The sequence below is a fragment of the Acinonyx jubatus genome, chromosome E4 (genome assembly GCF_027475565.1).
Source record: "Acinonyx jubatus isolate Ajub_Pintada_27869175 chromosome E4, VMU_Ajub_asm_v1.0, whole genome shotgun sequence".
NCBI lineage: Eukaryota > Metazoa > Chordata > Mammalia > Carnivora > Felidae > Acinonyx > Acinonyx jubatus.
Window position 1 is genome coordinate 24730976 of NC_069395.1, and position 16198 is coordinate 24747173.

At 48.3% G+C, this 16198-nt stretch overlaps 1 protein-coding gene across 1 annotated transcript; it reads left to right on the top strand.

The window, feature by feature from the left end:
* The first annotated feature begins 5248 nt into the window (after window positions 1-5248).
* Window positions 5249-14436, top strand: AVPR1B (arginine vasopressin receptor 1B). Its single transcript, XM_015069911.3, has 2 exons — window positions 5249-7077; window positions 11295-14436. Exons 1-2 carry the CDS (start codon window positions 6138-6140, stop codon window positions 11621-11623), a joined length of 1269 nt encoding a protein of 422 aa, XP_014925397.1. The 5' UTR covers window positions 5249-6137; the 3' UTR covers window positions 11624-14436.
* Window positions 14437-16198: the final 1762 nt, after the last annotated feature.

The following is a 16198-nucleotide window of genomic DNA, read 5'->3' on the forward strand; positions in this document are numbered from 1 at the left end:
TTTTTTTTTAATATTTGAGGATAAATCATGTGTTTTTTAAATTAAGAATTTTTTTTTTTTGGTGGAAGACTTTCAAAATCTTTATTATTACTTAAAGGCTCAACTTTCAATTTATACAAGGTCAGTTTCCAATGGGGACCCACAAGTCATGTTCCCATTACTACATTGGGAAGATAGGGATAGAGGAAGTATGTATGTGAGTGGTGAGTCAGTGTTGAAGGGTTTTATATGCTCATCTACCAAAGAGAAGGCTAATAGGTGAAATGAAGAAGCAGTATATGTTTATTATTTAGAAACATGGAGCTTGACAGCAAATAAATCTAATAATGAGTTTAAAAGGGTGATCTCTGTCCAGAAACACAATAAATCAAGTAAAAAGATCAACAGCAAAATGGGAAAAAGAATTTGTAATTTAAATTTCAGACAAGGGTTCATTACCAAAGTATATAAAGTTTCCAAAAAATAAAATAAAAAGGCCAACAATCACAGAAAAATTCACTACAAATATCAATAATCATTAGAAAAGGAAATAAGAATGGCTCCTGACATTAAGATGTTCAGCATTACTCATAATATCAGGCATGCAAATTAAAACTACACTGAGATATTATTCTTATCTTATCAGTTTGGCAAAACCCCATGATTTAGGAACACACTGTTGGCAAGACTATGGGGAAACAAGCACCACACCCCATACATTCCTAGTAGGAATGCAAGTTGATCCAATCCCTAGAGAGGAAAATTCGGCAATATATAGCAAAACTGTTCATGCAAACACCCTTTAACCCAACAATCTCATTTCTAGAAACCTACCACAAAGATATATTGGCAAAACATGGCAAGAAACATATACAAGGCAATTTACCAAAGCACTGCTTGTAATAGCAAGACTGGATACAACCAAAATCCCCATCAAAGGGGCCTGGATAAGTATGATACATCTACAAATTGGAGTGACACGCAAGTACAAAAAGGAAAGAGGAACAACTGTGTTCTCCTATGAAGTGCTATTCTCTCTACTTTTGTAAACGGTTACAATTTTTTAATAAAGCCTTTAAAAACAGAAGAAACTGATTACCTCTAGGGAGTTAAAAATAGAGCAATAGGGAGGAGGGGATTGCTTTTTTTCATAACAACCACTGTAGAATCATTTGATTTTTTAATACTATGTACATGCAAAACTAAGTATATTTTTAAAATTAAAAGTGAAGAGAACGACATAAATACGATACTTAATGGGGAAATGTTAGAAGCATTCTCATTAAAGTCAGAAACTCAATGATGCCTGTTCTTCAACTTTGTAGTGGAGACTTAGCCATCACAATAAGACAAGAAAAAGAAATAGGAGCAAATGGATGGAGAATAAAAGACAAAGAATGATTGTTGTTTGTAGACAATATTAAATGCACAGAAAATCCAAAGTAATTTACTAACAATAAGAGTATGTGGCAAAATTGCTGAATATAAGAACAAGGTAAAAAAATCAATATTGTTCCCATACACTGGCCATAACTAATTAGAAAATGTGATAAAACAAAATTCTGTATATAATGTCAACAGAAACTGTTAGGCTTAGAAAAAGAAATCTATCAAAAGATGGAACAACACTTATGAAGAAAATTATAAAACATTATTTAAGGACATAAAAATAAATCTGGTTAAAATCATAAATGTGAATTCTCCCCAAATTACTCTTTAAACTCAATGCTTCCAACCAAAAGTTTACCAGAATTTTTTGGTGGAGCTAAACATATCAATTTCACAATTTTTTAAAAGCTATTCATTTATTATTCCTGAGAAAGAGATTGTGCGTGCACACAAGCAGGGGGATGGGCAGAGATGAAAGGAAGACACAGAATCTGAAACAGTCCTCATGCTCTAAGCTGTCAGCACAGAGCCCACACAGGGCTCCAACCCACAAACTGGGAGATCATCACCTGAGCCGAAGTTGGACGCTCAACCGACTGAGCCACCCAGGGGTCCCCACAATGTTAAAATTGTGAAAGATATTTTGAAAAAAAAAGAGGAAATTTTGTTTTCACCATATATTAGGGTTTATTATAAAGCCTCAATACCTAAAATAGTGAAATACTAGAGCAGGGATAGAAAATAAACCAATGGACAGAAAAGAGATCCCAGAAATAAGCTCATACATATTTTGAATTTGATATATTATACAGGTGACAGTTAAGAAATGACGGACTACTCAATAAATGAAGAATGGGGGGCAGGGAGCTCCTGGGTGGCTCAGTCAGTTACGTGACTGACTTCGGCTCAGGTCATGATCTTGTGGTTCATGGGTTGGAGCCCCGAATCAGGCTCTGTGCTGACAGCTCGGAGCCTGGAGCCTGCTTCCAATTCTGTGTCTCCCTCTCTCTCTGACCCTCCCCTGCTTGCCTTCTTTCTTGCTTTCTTTCTTTCTTTCTTTCTTTCTTTCTTTCTTTCTCTTTTTCTGTCTTTCTCAAAAATAAGTAAAACATTAAAAAATAATAATAAATAAATGAAGAAATTGGTTCACCATGTGGAGAAAAAAATGAAGTTAGATTCTTACCTGAACATACACAAAAATATTCTGGGTAGCTTAAAGACCTAAATATGAAAAAAAATGTTAAACATGTTAGAAAGAAATATTGTGGGGATATCTCTGTTCTCAAGACAGGGAACACAGACAGAAAAGCAGAAGTGATAAAAGAAAGTACTGATGACACTGAAATTTAGATTTTCTGTGTCACAAATGACTCCATAAAGAAAGTTAAAAGATAAGTGGCAGATTAGAGAACTATAGCTGTGACATATCACAATACATAAAAGTTCACATCAGAATGTGTAAAGGAGCCCTACAAATCAGTAAGAAAAATAACCTCATCAAAAATTATGCAGGGGTGCCTGGGTGGCTCAGTCGGTTGAGCGTCCGACTTCGGCTCAGGTCATGATCTCGTGGTCCGTGAGTTCGAGCCCCACGTCGGGCTCTGTGCTGACAGCTCAGAGCCTTCTTCGGATTCTGCGTCTCCCTCTCTCTCTGCCCCTCCCCTGCTCATGCTCTCTCTCTCTCTCTCTGTCAAAACTGAATAAACATTAAAAAAAAAATTTTTTTTAAATTGTGCATAGGATATGAATAATTCTCAGAAGAGGAAACCCAAACAACAAATAAATACAGGCAAAGATGCCCAAAATAACTAGAGATCAGGGAAAGAAAAAATAAAATCACAATGAGATGCTGTGAAAATGAAAACAGCTGAAACACTTGACTATGAGGATGTTGAGAAAGTCAAGTACAGCTGGTGCGAGAATAAATCGGTACAACAAATTTAGAGATAAAAGTTAGGATATAGTCCTATTTGATCGAAAATTCATACATTGTATGACCCAAGAATATTGAATACCCAGCATATACTTCTGGCTGTACACCCCAGAAAACTCTCACACATGAACACAAGGAGGCATTCATAAGAATATTCATTGTAGCATTTAAAAAAAACAGGAAAAAAAGGAGCTGGAAATCAATTGTAAAAATAGGGTTTGGGATAAATGTGTTATGTTCTTGTACTTGAATACGATGCGGCATTTAAACTGAATGAATTAGATCTATCCTATATACCGTCAAGGACGGATATAAAAAATAAAGCAGAATTTAAAAAGCAAGTTCTGGAGTGGTATTTCGAGTATGATGTCATTTACGCAATATGTAGTATTTTAAAAACATGTTTAACTATATATATAGTTTTTTTTTAACATTTATTTATTTTTGAGAAAGAGAGAGAGAGACAGAGGGCGAGTGGTGAGGGGCAGAGAGAGAGGGAGACACAGAATCCGTCGCAGGCTCCAGGCCCTGAGCTGTCAGCACAGAGCCCGACGGCAGGGCTGGAACTCACCAGCTGCGAGATCACGACCTGAGCTGAAGTCAGACGCTCAACCGACTGAGCCACCCAGGCACCTCTAAATATATATAATTTTAATGGCTATATCAAGAAATAAATGGGAGCAAGAAAATGGAGACCAGCTAGACAGCCCCTTAGAGAAATTCTGCTGTGAAGGACAAGAGATTGCTACAGCTGGAGTGTCTGGGGAGGGTTATGTTGTTTGTTTTTTCTTTTTCACGGGCAACACTAGAGATTGCCTGCAGATAGGAATGGGCCAGTAGAGACTTGAACTTACCATTCATAGAGAGCAAGAAATCCCTGAGAAGGCGGAGCCCGGGCTGAGGTGCACAAGACTATGCTACAGTATTTGGGGGCAGAAATCGTGTGAACCGTGGTAGTGGGATGGAGTGGAGATGAATTCTAGGTGTCTAGGAGATCATCTCTTCAAAAGGTGATGGTAACTGTGTGGGCAGGTATGTGGGTGACGCCAGAAAGTGGCATGTGGTTTGATTAAAAGGTGAGAGAAGGGGGCCTCCGAGGAATCATGGACCGCGCGCTAAGGGTGTTGTCACTCCTTTTTTTTTTTTTTTTTTTAAGTTTATTTATTTATTTTGAGAGAGAGGGCAGCGTGAGAGGGGGAGGAGCAGAGAGAGAGAGAGAGAGAGGAAGAGCAGACTGCATTGACAGCACAGGGTGAGTCCGAGACAGCACAGGATCTCGAAGTCCTGAGATCGTGACCTGAGCCCAAACCAAGAGTAGAAGGCGCACGCACTGAGCCAACCAGGCGCCCCTGCTGTTGTCGCCCCTAACGAAGTTCTAATCTGCTCAGGAGACTGTCCCAATAATCCACCTCGTTTAGCTATCTGTCCCCGGAGCGCCGGTGCCGCTCACATACTGGGTGTTAGTCGGAAGGGCGCACCGCGCGGGCCTAGTCCTGCCTCTCCTGTGTGTCGGTTCTGCGACCTTCCAGAGCAGCCCCTGTCACTTCTCTGGACCGGTTTTCTGCCCCACAGGGTGGTTAAGTGCGTTCGTTGTTTTGCCGATGAAACACTGCGCGGGGGCGGCGGGTTAAGACGTCTCCTGCGGGATTCCTCCGAGGGCCGCTCGGACCCAGCGCCCCGGGCTCCCAGGTCCAGCCCCTTCCGCTCCGCACCTCGGTCGGATCTCCACCACCGCTCCCTCTCCACGCCCGGCCTGGTTTTTTCTTCCTCCCTGAGGACCCATGTCTTCCACCAGTGGCTGTGGCCAGAGGTGGCTACCAAGGGCTCGAGGGCTCCCTCTGGGGGCGCCACCTCGCCCATCTGGCCACCCCTGCAGATTCTGGACCCTTCGCGAACTAACAGGGACCCCGGAGCAGGGGGCATGCCCAACAGCGCTGCCAGCCTTAGGGACCCCGCGTGTGTGTGGGGGGGGGGGTCACCACCCTCCACTCTTCGCGTGCGCACCTGTTTTGAGAGATGGTCCGACGGTTCCAGGGTGGGAGCGCAGAAGAGGTTGTCTGGCCAGCGGGTGAGCGCTTGCTTGCGTCTTCTGCTTCTCTGGCTCCCTGTCCCTGGTCCGCTGCCCCCGCTGTCCCCCCCCCCCATCCTTCTCCACCACTCCCCCCCACCCCGCCTCTCGGTCCTCCTGTGGGCTGCGTGCGCGGGAGCCTCACTCCGCCCTTCTCTGCGGGAACCAACCGGCGCGCCCGGGGCGCAGGGCTCCTGCTGCGAGCCCATAAAACCCGGCTCCGGGCGCTGCGCTCCCGCTGCCTCTGGCCGCTGCTCCCGGGGGCTGGCGCTGGCTTGGCAGGGTCATCCAGCACGCGACGCTGATGGTGTGGACCTCGCCTCCAAGCAAGCTTAGGGACATCCGCTTTCCGCTTCCAGAAAAGTTGGGAGAAAGTGACTTTGGGGTGGATTGGGAAGTGGTAGCAGCTCCCCAGGCTTCTTTCCCTTCCAGAAGCCTCACCCTGCACAGCCCCATCCATTCTTCTTTTCCTGACACCCTGTCTCCCTGAGCCCTTCTCTCTCTTCTCCTAGGTCTCCCCTCCACGTCGTCGATCAGCCTCTTCTCCATCCTTGTCTCTTTCTCTCTCCTCCCCTCTATCCCGAACCTCTTAACTATTTCTATTTTCACCATCTTCCTGCCATCCCCCTTCTCTTCTCTCCCTGTCTGAAACCTTTCCCTCCCCCCTCCGTTTCAGCCATCAAACGTCTCCACTAGCCTCCACACCATCCGTAGGTCTTTCCCTCTCCCTCCTCCCCTCCCCTCCCCCCACCCGCAGCACACTCAACCATGGATTCTGGGCCTGCCTGGGCTGCTAACCCCACTCCCGGGGGCACCTTCTCCGTCCCCAATGCCACCACACCCTGGATGGGCCGGGATGAGGAGCTGGCCAAGGTGGAGATCGGAGTCCTGGCCGCGGTCCTGGTGCTGGCGACAGGGGGCAATCTGACTGTGCTGCTGACCCTGGGACAGCCAGGCCGCAAGCGCTCCCGCATGCACCTGTTTGTTCTGCACCTAGCCGTGACTGACCTGGGTGTGGCCCTGTTTCAGGTGCTGCCCCAGCTGCTGTGGGACATCACCTACCGTTTCCAGGGCCCTGACCTCCTCTGCCGGGCCGTCAAGTATCTGCAGGTGCTCAGCATGTTCGCCTCCACCTACATGCTACTGGCCATGACGCTGGACCGCTACCTGGCTGTTTGTCACCCCCTGCGCAGCCTCCAGCACCCCGGCCAGTCCACTTACCCTCTCATCGCCGCTCCCTGGCTGCTGGCTGCCATCCTCAGCCTACCTCAGATCTTCATCTTTTCTTTGCGGGAGGTGTTCCAGGGCACAGGGGTGCTGGACTGCTGGGCAGACTTCCGCTTCCCTTGGGGGCCTCGGGTCTATATCACCTGGACCACCCTGGCCATCTTTGTCCTGCCTGTGGTCATGCTCACGGCCTGCTACAGCCTCATCTACCACGAGATCTGTAAGAACCTCAAAGTCAAGACGCAGGCCCGCAAGGTGGAAGGAAGGGGCTGGAGGACTTGGGACAGGATGTCGCCTTCTGTCCCAGCTGCCGCCACACGGGGCCTGCCATCCCGGGTCAGCAGCATCAGTACCATCTCGAGGGCTAAGATCCGAACCGTGAAGATGACTTTCGTCATTGTGCTGGCCTACATTGCCTGCTGGGCACCCTTCTTCAGCGTCCAGATGTGGTCCGTGTGGGACAAAGATGCCCCTGACGAAGGCAAGTGTGTGTCCGTGTGGGAGGCGTGAGTGGAAAGGAGCAGGGAAGGGAGAAAGCAGGGCAATGAGAGGGTTATAAGGCCTCCCGGGCCAGGCAGGTAACAGATGAGTGAAGCAATTATGAAAGGGGTGGGGGTGTCCCTGTTTCATGTGAGAAGCTACAACTCCTGACCAGCCTCCTGATGCTGTGTGAGTATCTTTTATGTAAAATCTCCATACTTTACAATTTGGGCACCTAATTTAAACATTTAAAAATAACATGTGGCCTTAATGAAGCATGACTGTTGGCAGTTTTGGTCAATCAACTCCCAGTTTCATACATGAGCATTAGAATCATAGAATGACCGCGTTGAAAAGAATTTTCAAATTGTCCAGGATGACAATCTGTGACCCATGAGCTGTGTTTGTCGGTGCTCTTCCCTTTCGAGGCTGGACAAGACTTTAAACTCCTTCCCAACAACCACTTCCAATTAATTAGCATGTTGGCACACGACAACCCTGAAATTTCAAGCCTGAAATTTTAACCCCTTCATTTGGCTAATGGGAGAGAGAGGCTCAGAGAGAAAATGTGACTTGCCCAAGGCCACACAGCTAGGGAGTGGCAAAGTGAGGGGTAGAACCCAGGCCTGCTGTGTCTTCGTCTTTTTCCTTTACCCTACGCCCTGTTCATAATCCTGACTCTGGAAGTGGTGAAGAGAAGGGACTTCCTCCTCTAGGTGAAAAACAAAATGGGACCCACCATGAAGACCATGTTCCAATTGGCACATGGGAGGCCGTGCTATTGTCTTTTTTCTGGGGGGAGGTAGATGGCAGCCTCCTGAGCTTTAGATACTGCCAGATGGTCCAGCTATCTGGGGATGAGTGTGTACTCAGGAAGGTAGGGCTGTGTCTGGGCAGCCTAAATGTTGGAGAGTAGTGTTCCTTCTCTCCTAAGAAGAGTGCGGCATGGGGACACGTGCAAGTCAACCCATCTGGGTGTTTGTGGCTGGGGTGACTGTGTGTTCTCCAGTGCACGTCTTGTGCATAGCCTGGGATGTATATTGGGTACAGCATGTGACTGCCCTAGGGAGGCCCTGTGCACAGGTTTTGGAAGCTGGAAGCTTCCTGAGAGTTTGCTGACCAGCAGATCCAGGCTACCAATTCCTACCAGCCCTTAGGGAGTGGTTCCCCCTTCCCTTGTGCTTTTGTTTCTAACCTCATTTTGCTCATCCTGGGACACTCTCAAGCCAAATATACTTTGCTTTTCTGGAGAGATTAAATAAGGGCCAGGCTGTTCATGAATTTAACACAACCCTGCAAGAGAATTGTGAGAATAATACCAAACTATTATGGTCCCATTTTATCCCTTCTTTTGGACATCCATTTGGACAAGAGGCTCTTTGCAAATTACCCTTTAAGCAATGAATGTATTGATTCTAACCAACTGTAGAGACACCCTGCTCTACTCACACACAGAATAGAAGGAAAGAGGGCTTCCTAGTGCCAAGCACATTCAGTCCTTCGTGGCCTTCTCTGCTGTATGTCTGAGTAATCCAAGACTCGCAGAGGGGAAAACACTGGTCCAAAGTGCCACTGCTAGTAAGAGGTGGGGCCAGGACCTGAGTCAAGGTCTTTATAGGTCAAGCATTATCCATGGCATGGCTTTACTCTCAGTCCAGCTTAGCTAATGATGCAGGGTGGGGGGCAGGGCATAGTCAGTTGCCCCTTTATCAAGGAACCTACAAGAGGATGCAGACCCTGCCACCCAGCCAGTGCAGGCTTCCCTGCTTGCCTGCTGTGTCACTATGATCACAAGCCTGTCCCTCCGTACACGTCCCTCACCTGTGTACCAAGGGCCTCTCTGAGCCAAGAGAACAGAGACAAAGTGTTACCTTACAGACAATATGCTCTCTCAGAAAAGCGGAAGCCCTTTGGGGCCCTTCTAGTTGGGCTGAGATCCATTACTTTAAACTTACTTTCCAGTACACCCAGTTCCTCTCCATAGCACGCCAACCTCCTGACCTCCTGTCCCTGAGTGTCTGGTTAGAGTCTACCTGTCTCCTGGGCCTTGCTCCTGCCCCCCAACTCTCGGCTGAGTTTCTGCCAAGACGCGGTGGCTGCCTAGGGTTGAGCATTGTGGGTCTGCCCTCAAGGGCTGAGAGGTGGAGCCTCTGTAGACTCTGGTGTTCATGGCACATCTCCAGGCCCTGCGTTGGGCCTGGCTTAGATGGGGCCAAATCAAACAGATGTTTCTCAGGCAAGGCGCTTGTGGAACCCCTCCATCCCTGGCCTAATCTAGGCACTAAATATGTATCGATAGAGTGGATAGGGTGAACACCACCCCGTTGGCCAAAGCAACCTCCCACAACTTCCGCATCATCCAGGTTTTATGTTAGCTGGGGAGCAGGCCAGGATGTAGGAGGATCTATTTTTATTGAGGCTGGTCCCTCCACTACCGACAGGTACTCGCCCCTTGCCCTCACTTCTCTGCCTTACATGGGTCAATCCAGACGCCTTCAGCTTCTCACCCCTGTGATCTACGTCTTCTGCCAAATGTTCTTCCTTCTGCTTGGGCCGTGAGTAGCCACACCTAGGAGCACACCTATGGGAGAACCAGAGTGTCTGAAGACGTCACAGTGCTTTACAGAGGAGGCAAAGGGCTTTGCCTTTGAGTGTGTTGGCTGAAACTTCACAGAGGCACAGGACTGCTGTCTTAGAGTCAGTAGACCTGGCTTCGAGTCTATGCTTCCTTAAAGCTCTGACATTGCTTTCAATGATTCTATAGCCTCTGCCAAAGGGCAAGGTAATGCAGTGTGCAATCTACGCCTCATGTAACAGGGTGTGTCTAGCCAGAGGTCAAGGCCTGTCCCAGAAGCTTTCCTCCTGGCATGTGGAGCTCATGTAGTCTTCAGAAAGAATACTGTGTCTGGAAAAAATCTTACCAGTTTGCACTCTCCCCTTTTGACCTTCCAAGAGAGAAGTTCATTTTTCCCTGCAGGAAGGTCCATTCCCTGGGTATAATCTCGACACAGAACAAGTATTCATCCAGAAAGGGATGCTTGGGGGCCCTGTACCTGGAAGCTGACCCTCCACTGCAGTTGGAGATGATGCCATGGCACCTGCAGGGCAGTTAGACTCTAGATTGCCCACCCAGGTCCCCAGCAATGGCCTGGCACTGTCTGTGCTCTCATGCTCAATGACTGAGTGACAGAATGAGGGGGACTGTCCTTGAGGGGTCAAAGAAGACGGAATCCAGAAGACAGTGTGCACCTGTATCTACAACATAAATGATATTGGGGGTCAAAGGGGCCTGAGCTTGGCCTAGAATCACAGGTATTTTCCCTGCATGTCTTACAGAAGTTTTCTCATTCTAGATCTCCATCCATGAGGGGATTCAAGTTCTAGGTTTTGGAACAAAGACACTGTCTCCTATTTAAGCTGGTCCTGTCCCTCCCTGGCTGTGTTTACACCTTGAAAGTCAGCTTGGAGGGGTGCCTGGGTGGCTCAGTCGGTTAAGCAGCCGACTTTGGCTCAGGTCATGATCTCGCGGTCCGAGTTCAAGCCCCGTGTCGGGCTCTGTGCTGACAGCTCAGAGCCTGGAGCCTGTTTCAGATTCTGTGTCTCCCTCTCTCTCTGCCCCTCCCCTGCTCATGCTCTGTCTCTCTCTGTCTCAAAAATAAATAAACGTTAAAAGAAAGAAAGAAAGAAAAAGAAAGAAGGAAAGAAAGAAAGTCAGCTTGGAGCAAACCTTAGCTCCTACCCTTACTCTGTGCTTGCAAACAAAACCCAGTGAGGTAGGACTCTGTAGCTGGAGTCCCAGCTTCAAGTCCCAGCTGTGCTGCTCTCTTTCTTTCTCTTTCTTTCTTTCTTCCTTTCTTTTTACTTTTTTAATGTGTATTTTTGAGAGACAGACAGACAGACAGACCATGAGTGAGGGAGGGGCGGAGAGAGAGGGAGACGCAGAATCCAAAGCAGGCTCTGGGCTCTGAGCTGTCAGCACGGAACCTGATACAGGGCTCGAATTCATTGACCGTGAGATCATGACCTGAGCTGAAGTCCGGTGCTTAACTGACTGAGCCACCCAGGTGTCCCGGCTCCTTTCTAACCAGAGAACTCGAGTAAGTCCTTTCTCTCCTCTGGGAACTCTGTTTCGTCCTCTGCTCGGTGGGGGCCTGGACTCTCTCCCAGGTCCCTTCCAGCTCTGTGATTCTAAGGCTTCTTGTGCTTCTCCTTCTGCAGATTCAACCAACGTGGCTTTCACCATCTCCATGCTCTTGGGCAACCTCAGCAGCTGCTGCAACCCCTGGGTCTCCATGGGTTTCAACAGCCACCTGCGGCCATGGCCGCTGTGCCACCCGGACTGCTGCGGGGGTCCCCGGCCCCGGCCACGCCGGCAACTCTCCAGCCTCAGCCTCTCCAGCCGCCACACCACACTGCTGACCTGCTCCAGCGGCCTGCCCGCCCTCACCCTCAGCCCCAGACTCGGTGGGGGCCCTGGGACCGAAGGGTCACTGAAGGACTCTGCGCAGGTGGATGGGGAAGCCTCCACAGAGACCGGTGTCTTTTAGGGAACACGTTCCTTGAAGTCTGGCATGCCTGCGAGGCTAGTGGAGGGTCTCTGCTCATTTCAACACTGGGTGTAAAAGCCGGGAGGACCAAGGTTGGAGTTAGGGGAGCCCAGTTTGAGGTAGGGTGAGGGGCCCAGAAGGGCTGCCCTACCCTTGGTGTTGAAGCTGCCTCTGGTGTGTGGGCTGCCCTTATTTGCCCCCAATCTCAGAGGCTGGGAGTCAGCGAGAGTCAAAACATCTGCTTCCCTGACCCTGTGCATTCGCAGAGTGTCTGGGAACTCACCCCAGATCTCAGGCAGGCCGAGGACGGCCCTATCTGGGCCTTCACAGGGGGCAGGGACTCAGGCTGGTCTCCCACCTTGACCATTTGTCCCCCATCCTAATCTGACTAGCACACCCAGCCCAACCAGGAGAGGGGAGAAGTGAAAAAGTGTGAAAAGTATTCTGTTTCTCTATCTAGATACTGGATTTGTTTGTTTGTCTGTCTGTTTGTTTTGTAGAAGGAGGCTTCTTCAATGAAGGAAAGCGAATGGAGGTGGGTAGAGCAGATAGATCAGCTTTACCTGCTATGCCCACCTGTCTAGTGAAGGGAGATGTGGGATTTAGTGCAGCATCTATAACTAGCAAAAATTCTGCCAATGCTCCCTGTACCATCCACCTCTATAGGAGGGGTGACAGGACAAAGTAGATGCTCAGTGGAATGACCCCCTGGGAGGGAGTATGAGAAGGACGAGAAGAAAGGAGCAGATGAAAATGGTCACAATAAAATTAAGAGTGGACGAAGCCTCCAAAGCAGCAGGGATTGGTTTCTTTTCTTCTTCCCCGAAGGGATCCACACTGCACCTTCCTCTGGGGCCACCCAGAGGGACATCCATACAGAAAGTGGGGCTGGATCATGGCTCTGGATTTCCTCAAGGCTCTTCAGAGCTTCCTTACGAACCATGCATGCCGCGATGAAGTCCGCAGCCCAGGATTTGAGACTCAGCTCTGCTTTCAGGTAGCTGCATGACCTTGGGCAAGTCCCCTCCCTTCTCGGGGACTCCGTCTTCTGACCTGTTAGGACACAGATGATCTGTAAGATCTTTGCCAGCTCTAAACTGTCATGACTTTGCAAGACTACACTCTATGGTGTTATAGTAGAGCCTTTCTAACCAACAGGCTCTAGAAGAATTGTTGGATTTTCATGACAATGATATTTATACCCTTTGACTCAATTCTGGTCATGATGGATCCCTCCATGGCCACACTGTCTACTTTTGGTCTCAATTCTGTGATGTTGAAGCTGGGAGAGGCAGTGGCGTGGGGAGACTTTGAGGCTTTGCCCTGTTCCTCCTCGTTACCTCCAGTGGGATTTAGATCATGGGGTGGTTTCCCCACCCTAATTCCGATTCTAATCTAAGGGATAGCCTTGATAATGGAAAGAGCATCAGCTGAAAAGTCAGAAGAACCAGATCCTAGTTCTACCACCACTGATGACCAACATGGGGAGAAGTCTGGCTTATCCTTCATCTCTGTTATGAGGGTCAAATAAGACTGTGGATGTAAAAGTGGTTGGTAGAGGCATGAGCTCTCTACTAATGTAAGGGGCTGATTATCTATCCTGAGAGCAGCTCTAGGGAACAGATTCTCTTCCCTCTACTCCTAAGGAAGCTGTAGGGAATGACTGTAACTTTGGGCTTTAAGAGGTCACTCAGCTCTGAGAAGCCTCCTTAAGCTTCCTTAAAAGATAAGAACTCAGTAAGCAAAGTGTCCCAAGCCTTCAGTGCTAAAGAACCAGAGAGTGGGACACAGACCCGGATGGGGCCAAGGCTCAAGGCAGATGTGAGGGCCCATGGTCTCTCTTCACTGCATTCTGTTGCCCCTGTCAGTTTCTAACATCCAGCCACTTCTTCCTTGTCCATCTGTCTTGGCAGAGCTGGGCTCAGGAGCCTCCCATGGCAGTATGAGTGCTGGAGTTTCTCCTGGCCTTCGTGTGTAAGCCAATGACCCTGCCCCTCACCCCAAATCCCTGTCCTTAGTACCTAAGTACCGAGTAAATCATTGCTCATCATGATGACTGGGACACCAGCTTTATACTCCAAAGACCTGGGTTTGAGCTCTGCCCTCACTCCTTTTCTAGACATACGAACTTGGGCAAGTCTTCTAATCCCTCTGAGCAATGGTTTCCCCATTTATTAAACAGGAACTAACCTTGTTGGGGACGGGAAGGTTGTAAGACCATAAACTATAGAACACTCTACTGATGTTAGAGAAGATAACGATGCCTCTGGTGAGTGACCTCCAGGGTCCCTGTGGGAAGCAAGAAGGATGGTCTCTGCTCTCTCAGGTCAATCTCACTTCTGACAGCTAAAAACAGGCAAAATGGAACCATGCTGTCTCTGGGCTAGGCACTTCTGTAAAATATTTATACATCCTGTGGACTCTGTGAAATACAGTACTTCAGTCCCTTAGAACCCATGTGGGAGCAAGGGGCAGAGGGTGGGCAGGGCAGAAGATGGCAGGAGGAGGTGAATTGGTGGACTGTGGAGATTTCTCAGAATGGCTTTTTTCTGATGTATGGTATAAACCAGCAATTTTCCAGATGTCTATGTCTGTGATTTGTATGTAAATAAGTCTTTTATTTATCAAGGAGCTCTAGACTCAGCCCAGGCTGCAGTAGCTCACTTGGGGTCAAGAACGTGGAGATGCGGTTTAAATTGACCAATAAAAGTCCTTGATAACCAGGAAATTCCTGGGCATCTTTGTTTCCTAGGGGCAGTGACAATGAGATATGCAATATGAAATAAAATTTGCTCTTCTTCTTCTTTTTTAAATGTTTATTTATTTATTGTGAGGAGAGGCAGGGAGAGAGGGAGAGAATCCCAAGCAGGCTCTGTGCTGTAAGCACGAACCCAAGAATCAGGAGGCCATGATCTGAGCCACAACCAAGAATGGATGCTTAACCTACTGAGCCACCTGGGTGCCCCAGGTTCGCTCTTCTTGAGTGGGGTGGTGATGGGGAAGAGAGTTTGAGGGTTGGGGAGCCACCTTCTCCCACTTGAGGGAAACAGGAGTGTCCTGGGATTTGCCCTGGAGCCACAAGGTGGCAGTGTGGAGCTGAAAGTGGGTCTGAGGACGTGCTGACCCACAGGACAGGCTGGGAAAATCACCCAGCCTCTCAGCTCTAATACCTACTACCTTTTCCTTACAGATCTGGAGTCTTGGCTCTTCATTCGACCCAGTTGTCCAGAGATACCTGGACGCATGTTTCTCTGTCTCTAAGCTCATGGAGGATGTATTTGCCAAGAAAGGGCAGAGAACAAGGGCAGGGTGAGGGACTGAGGGTAGAAATTCCTGCCTGAAAATGAGTGTTGAGAAAGCTAGTGGGACCTCAGAAACACAGATGAGCTGTAGTTATTATAATGTGTTCAGTTTAGAGGCTGGGACTTGGGTAGAAGGCCTTTTGGGAGCCCCTCTGGGCCCGGAAATGTGTCCTGATCCCGGAAGCAAAAAGCCTACTGATGGTGGGCATAAAATACCTCCTTACCCTATTGGGTCTTGTTGGCCAGTGATATAGTGCGGCTTATGGAGTTCTGCTGGAGTCATGGTAGGAATTTGGATGCTTGATTCTTTACACCAAGACAGGTCACGTTTATTGTTGCCCACTATATAGTCCCAGTTCATTATTGGTATGTAATCAACGATTTACTCGTTGCCAGCAGAAAATCGGTTTCTCTGCATCTTGTAAGATAAATTTGGAGAGATTTTGAATCCAGTCCACACTCATGGAGGAACCCAGAGTGGCACAGCACGGTCCTTCCCTGGATGTTCCGATGACATACAACATGGGAGAAAGTGACTTCATTCTGCTGGACACTGAGTTCCTCAAAGAGGTGACTACTCGGGCGACCACTCATACAGATTTACACAGCTGACCTTCTAAGATCACGGAGGTATTACATACAATAGGGACATGTTATTTCTAGCAACACGGATAACAATGAATTTGAGGATCACTTCAAATTATTAGCTGGCCGCAGTCATCAGCTTGTTGGCCCAAACTCCTTAGGACATGAAATCAGCCCTTCCCTTTCCTTATCAGGGCAACTGAAAGTCAACGGCACCATCAGAGTTCAATCCAATCTCTGTTAGTCACACGTTCGACTCTATTTAGAAACAGCACTCTCCAAGAATGCCTTCCCTGGACGAGCGATTGGGGCAGGTGCTAATGTTAACCTCCACGATGTATTTATTTGCTGCAAATGTCGTAGCTTTGAAACCAATCGTAGCAGAGTTCATTACAGATCTTAATCAGATGGTCAGTGGCATTCAGATCTCTGTGCCCCCCGACATCAATTCCCTGCTCCAGGAGGCCTAGTACAAACACTTGTCCATGCAGTTTGGTCTGGCTCAGTCCCTGGGGCATTGCTGGGGAGCCCAGCAGCAGGAGCAACAGGCAGACCTGCTCCCTTTCCTTCTGCCTCTTCTCCCATCAATTTATTTTTCACCCTTCTTTCTAAACTGAGGTCAGAAGTCACCCTCTCTGGGACATTTCCTCGGATGAAGTCTGATTTTCACATTCCATACCCAATCTGC

Bases quoted from the DNA above. Each gene is read 5' to 3' on its own strand.
- AVPR1B (XM_015069911.3), top strand. From the start codon at position 6,138: ATGGATTCTGGGCCTGCCTGGGCTGCTAACCCCACTCCCGGGGGCACC. The intron at 7,078-11,294 runs GCAAGTGTGTGT...CTCCTTCTGCAG, and splicing joins CAAAGATGCCCCTGACGAAG to ATTCAACCAACGTGGCTTTC.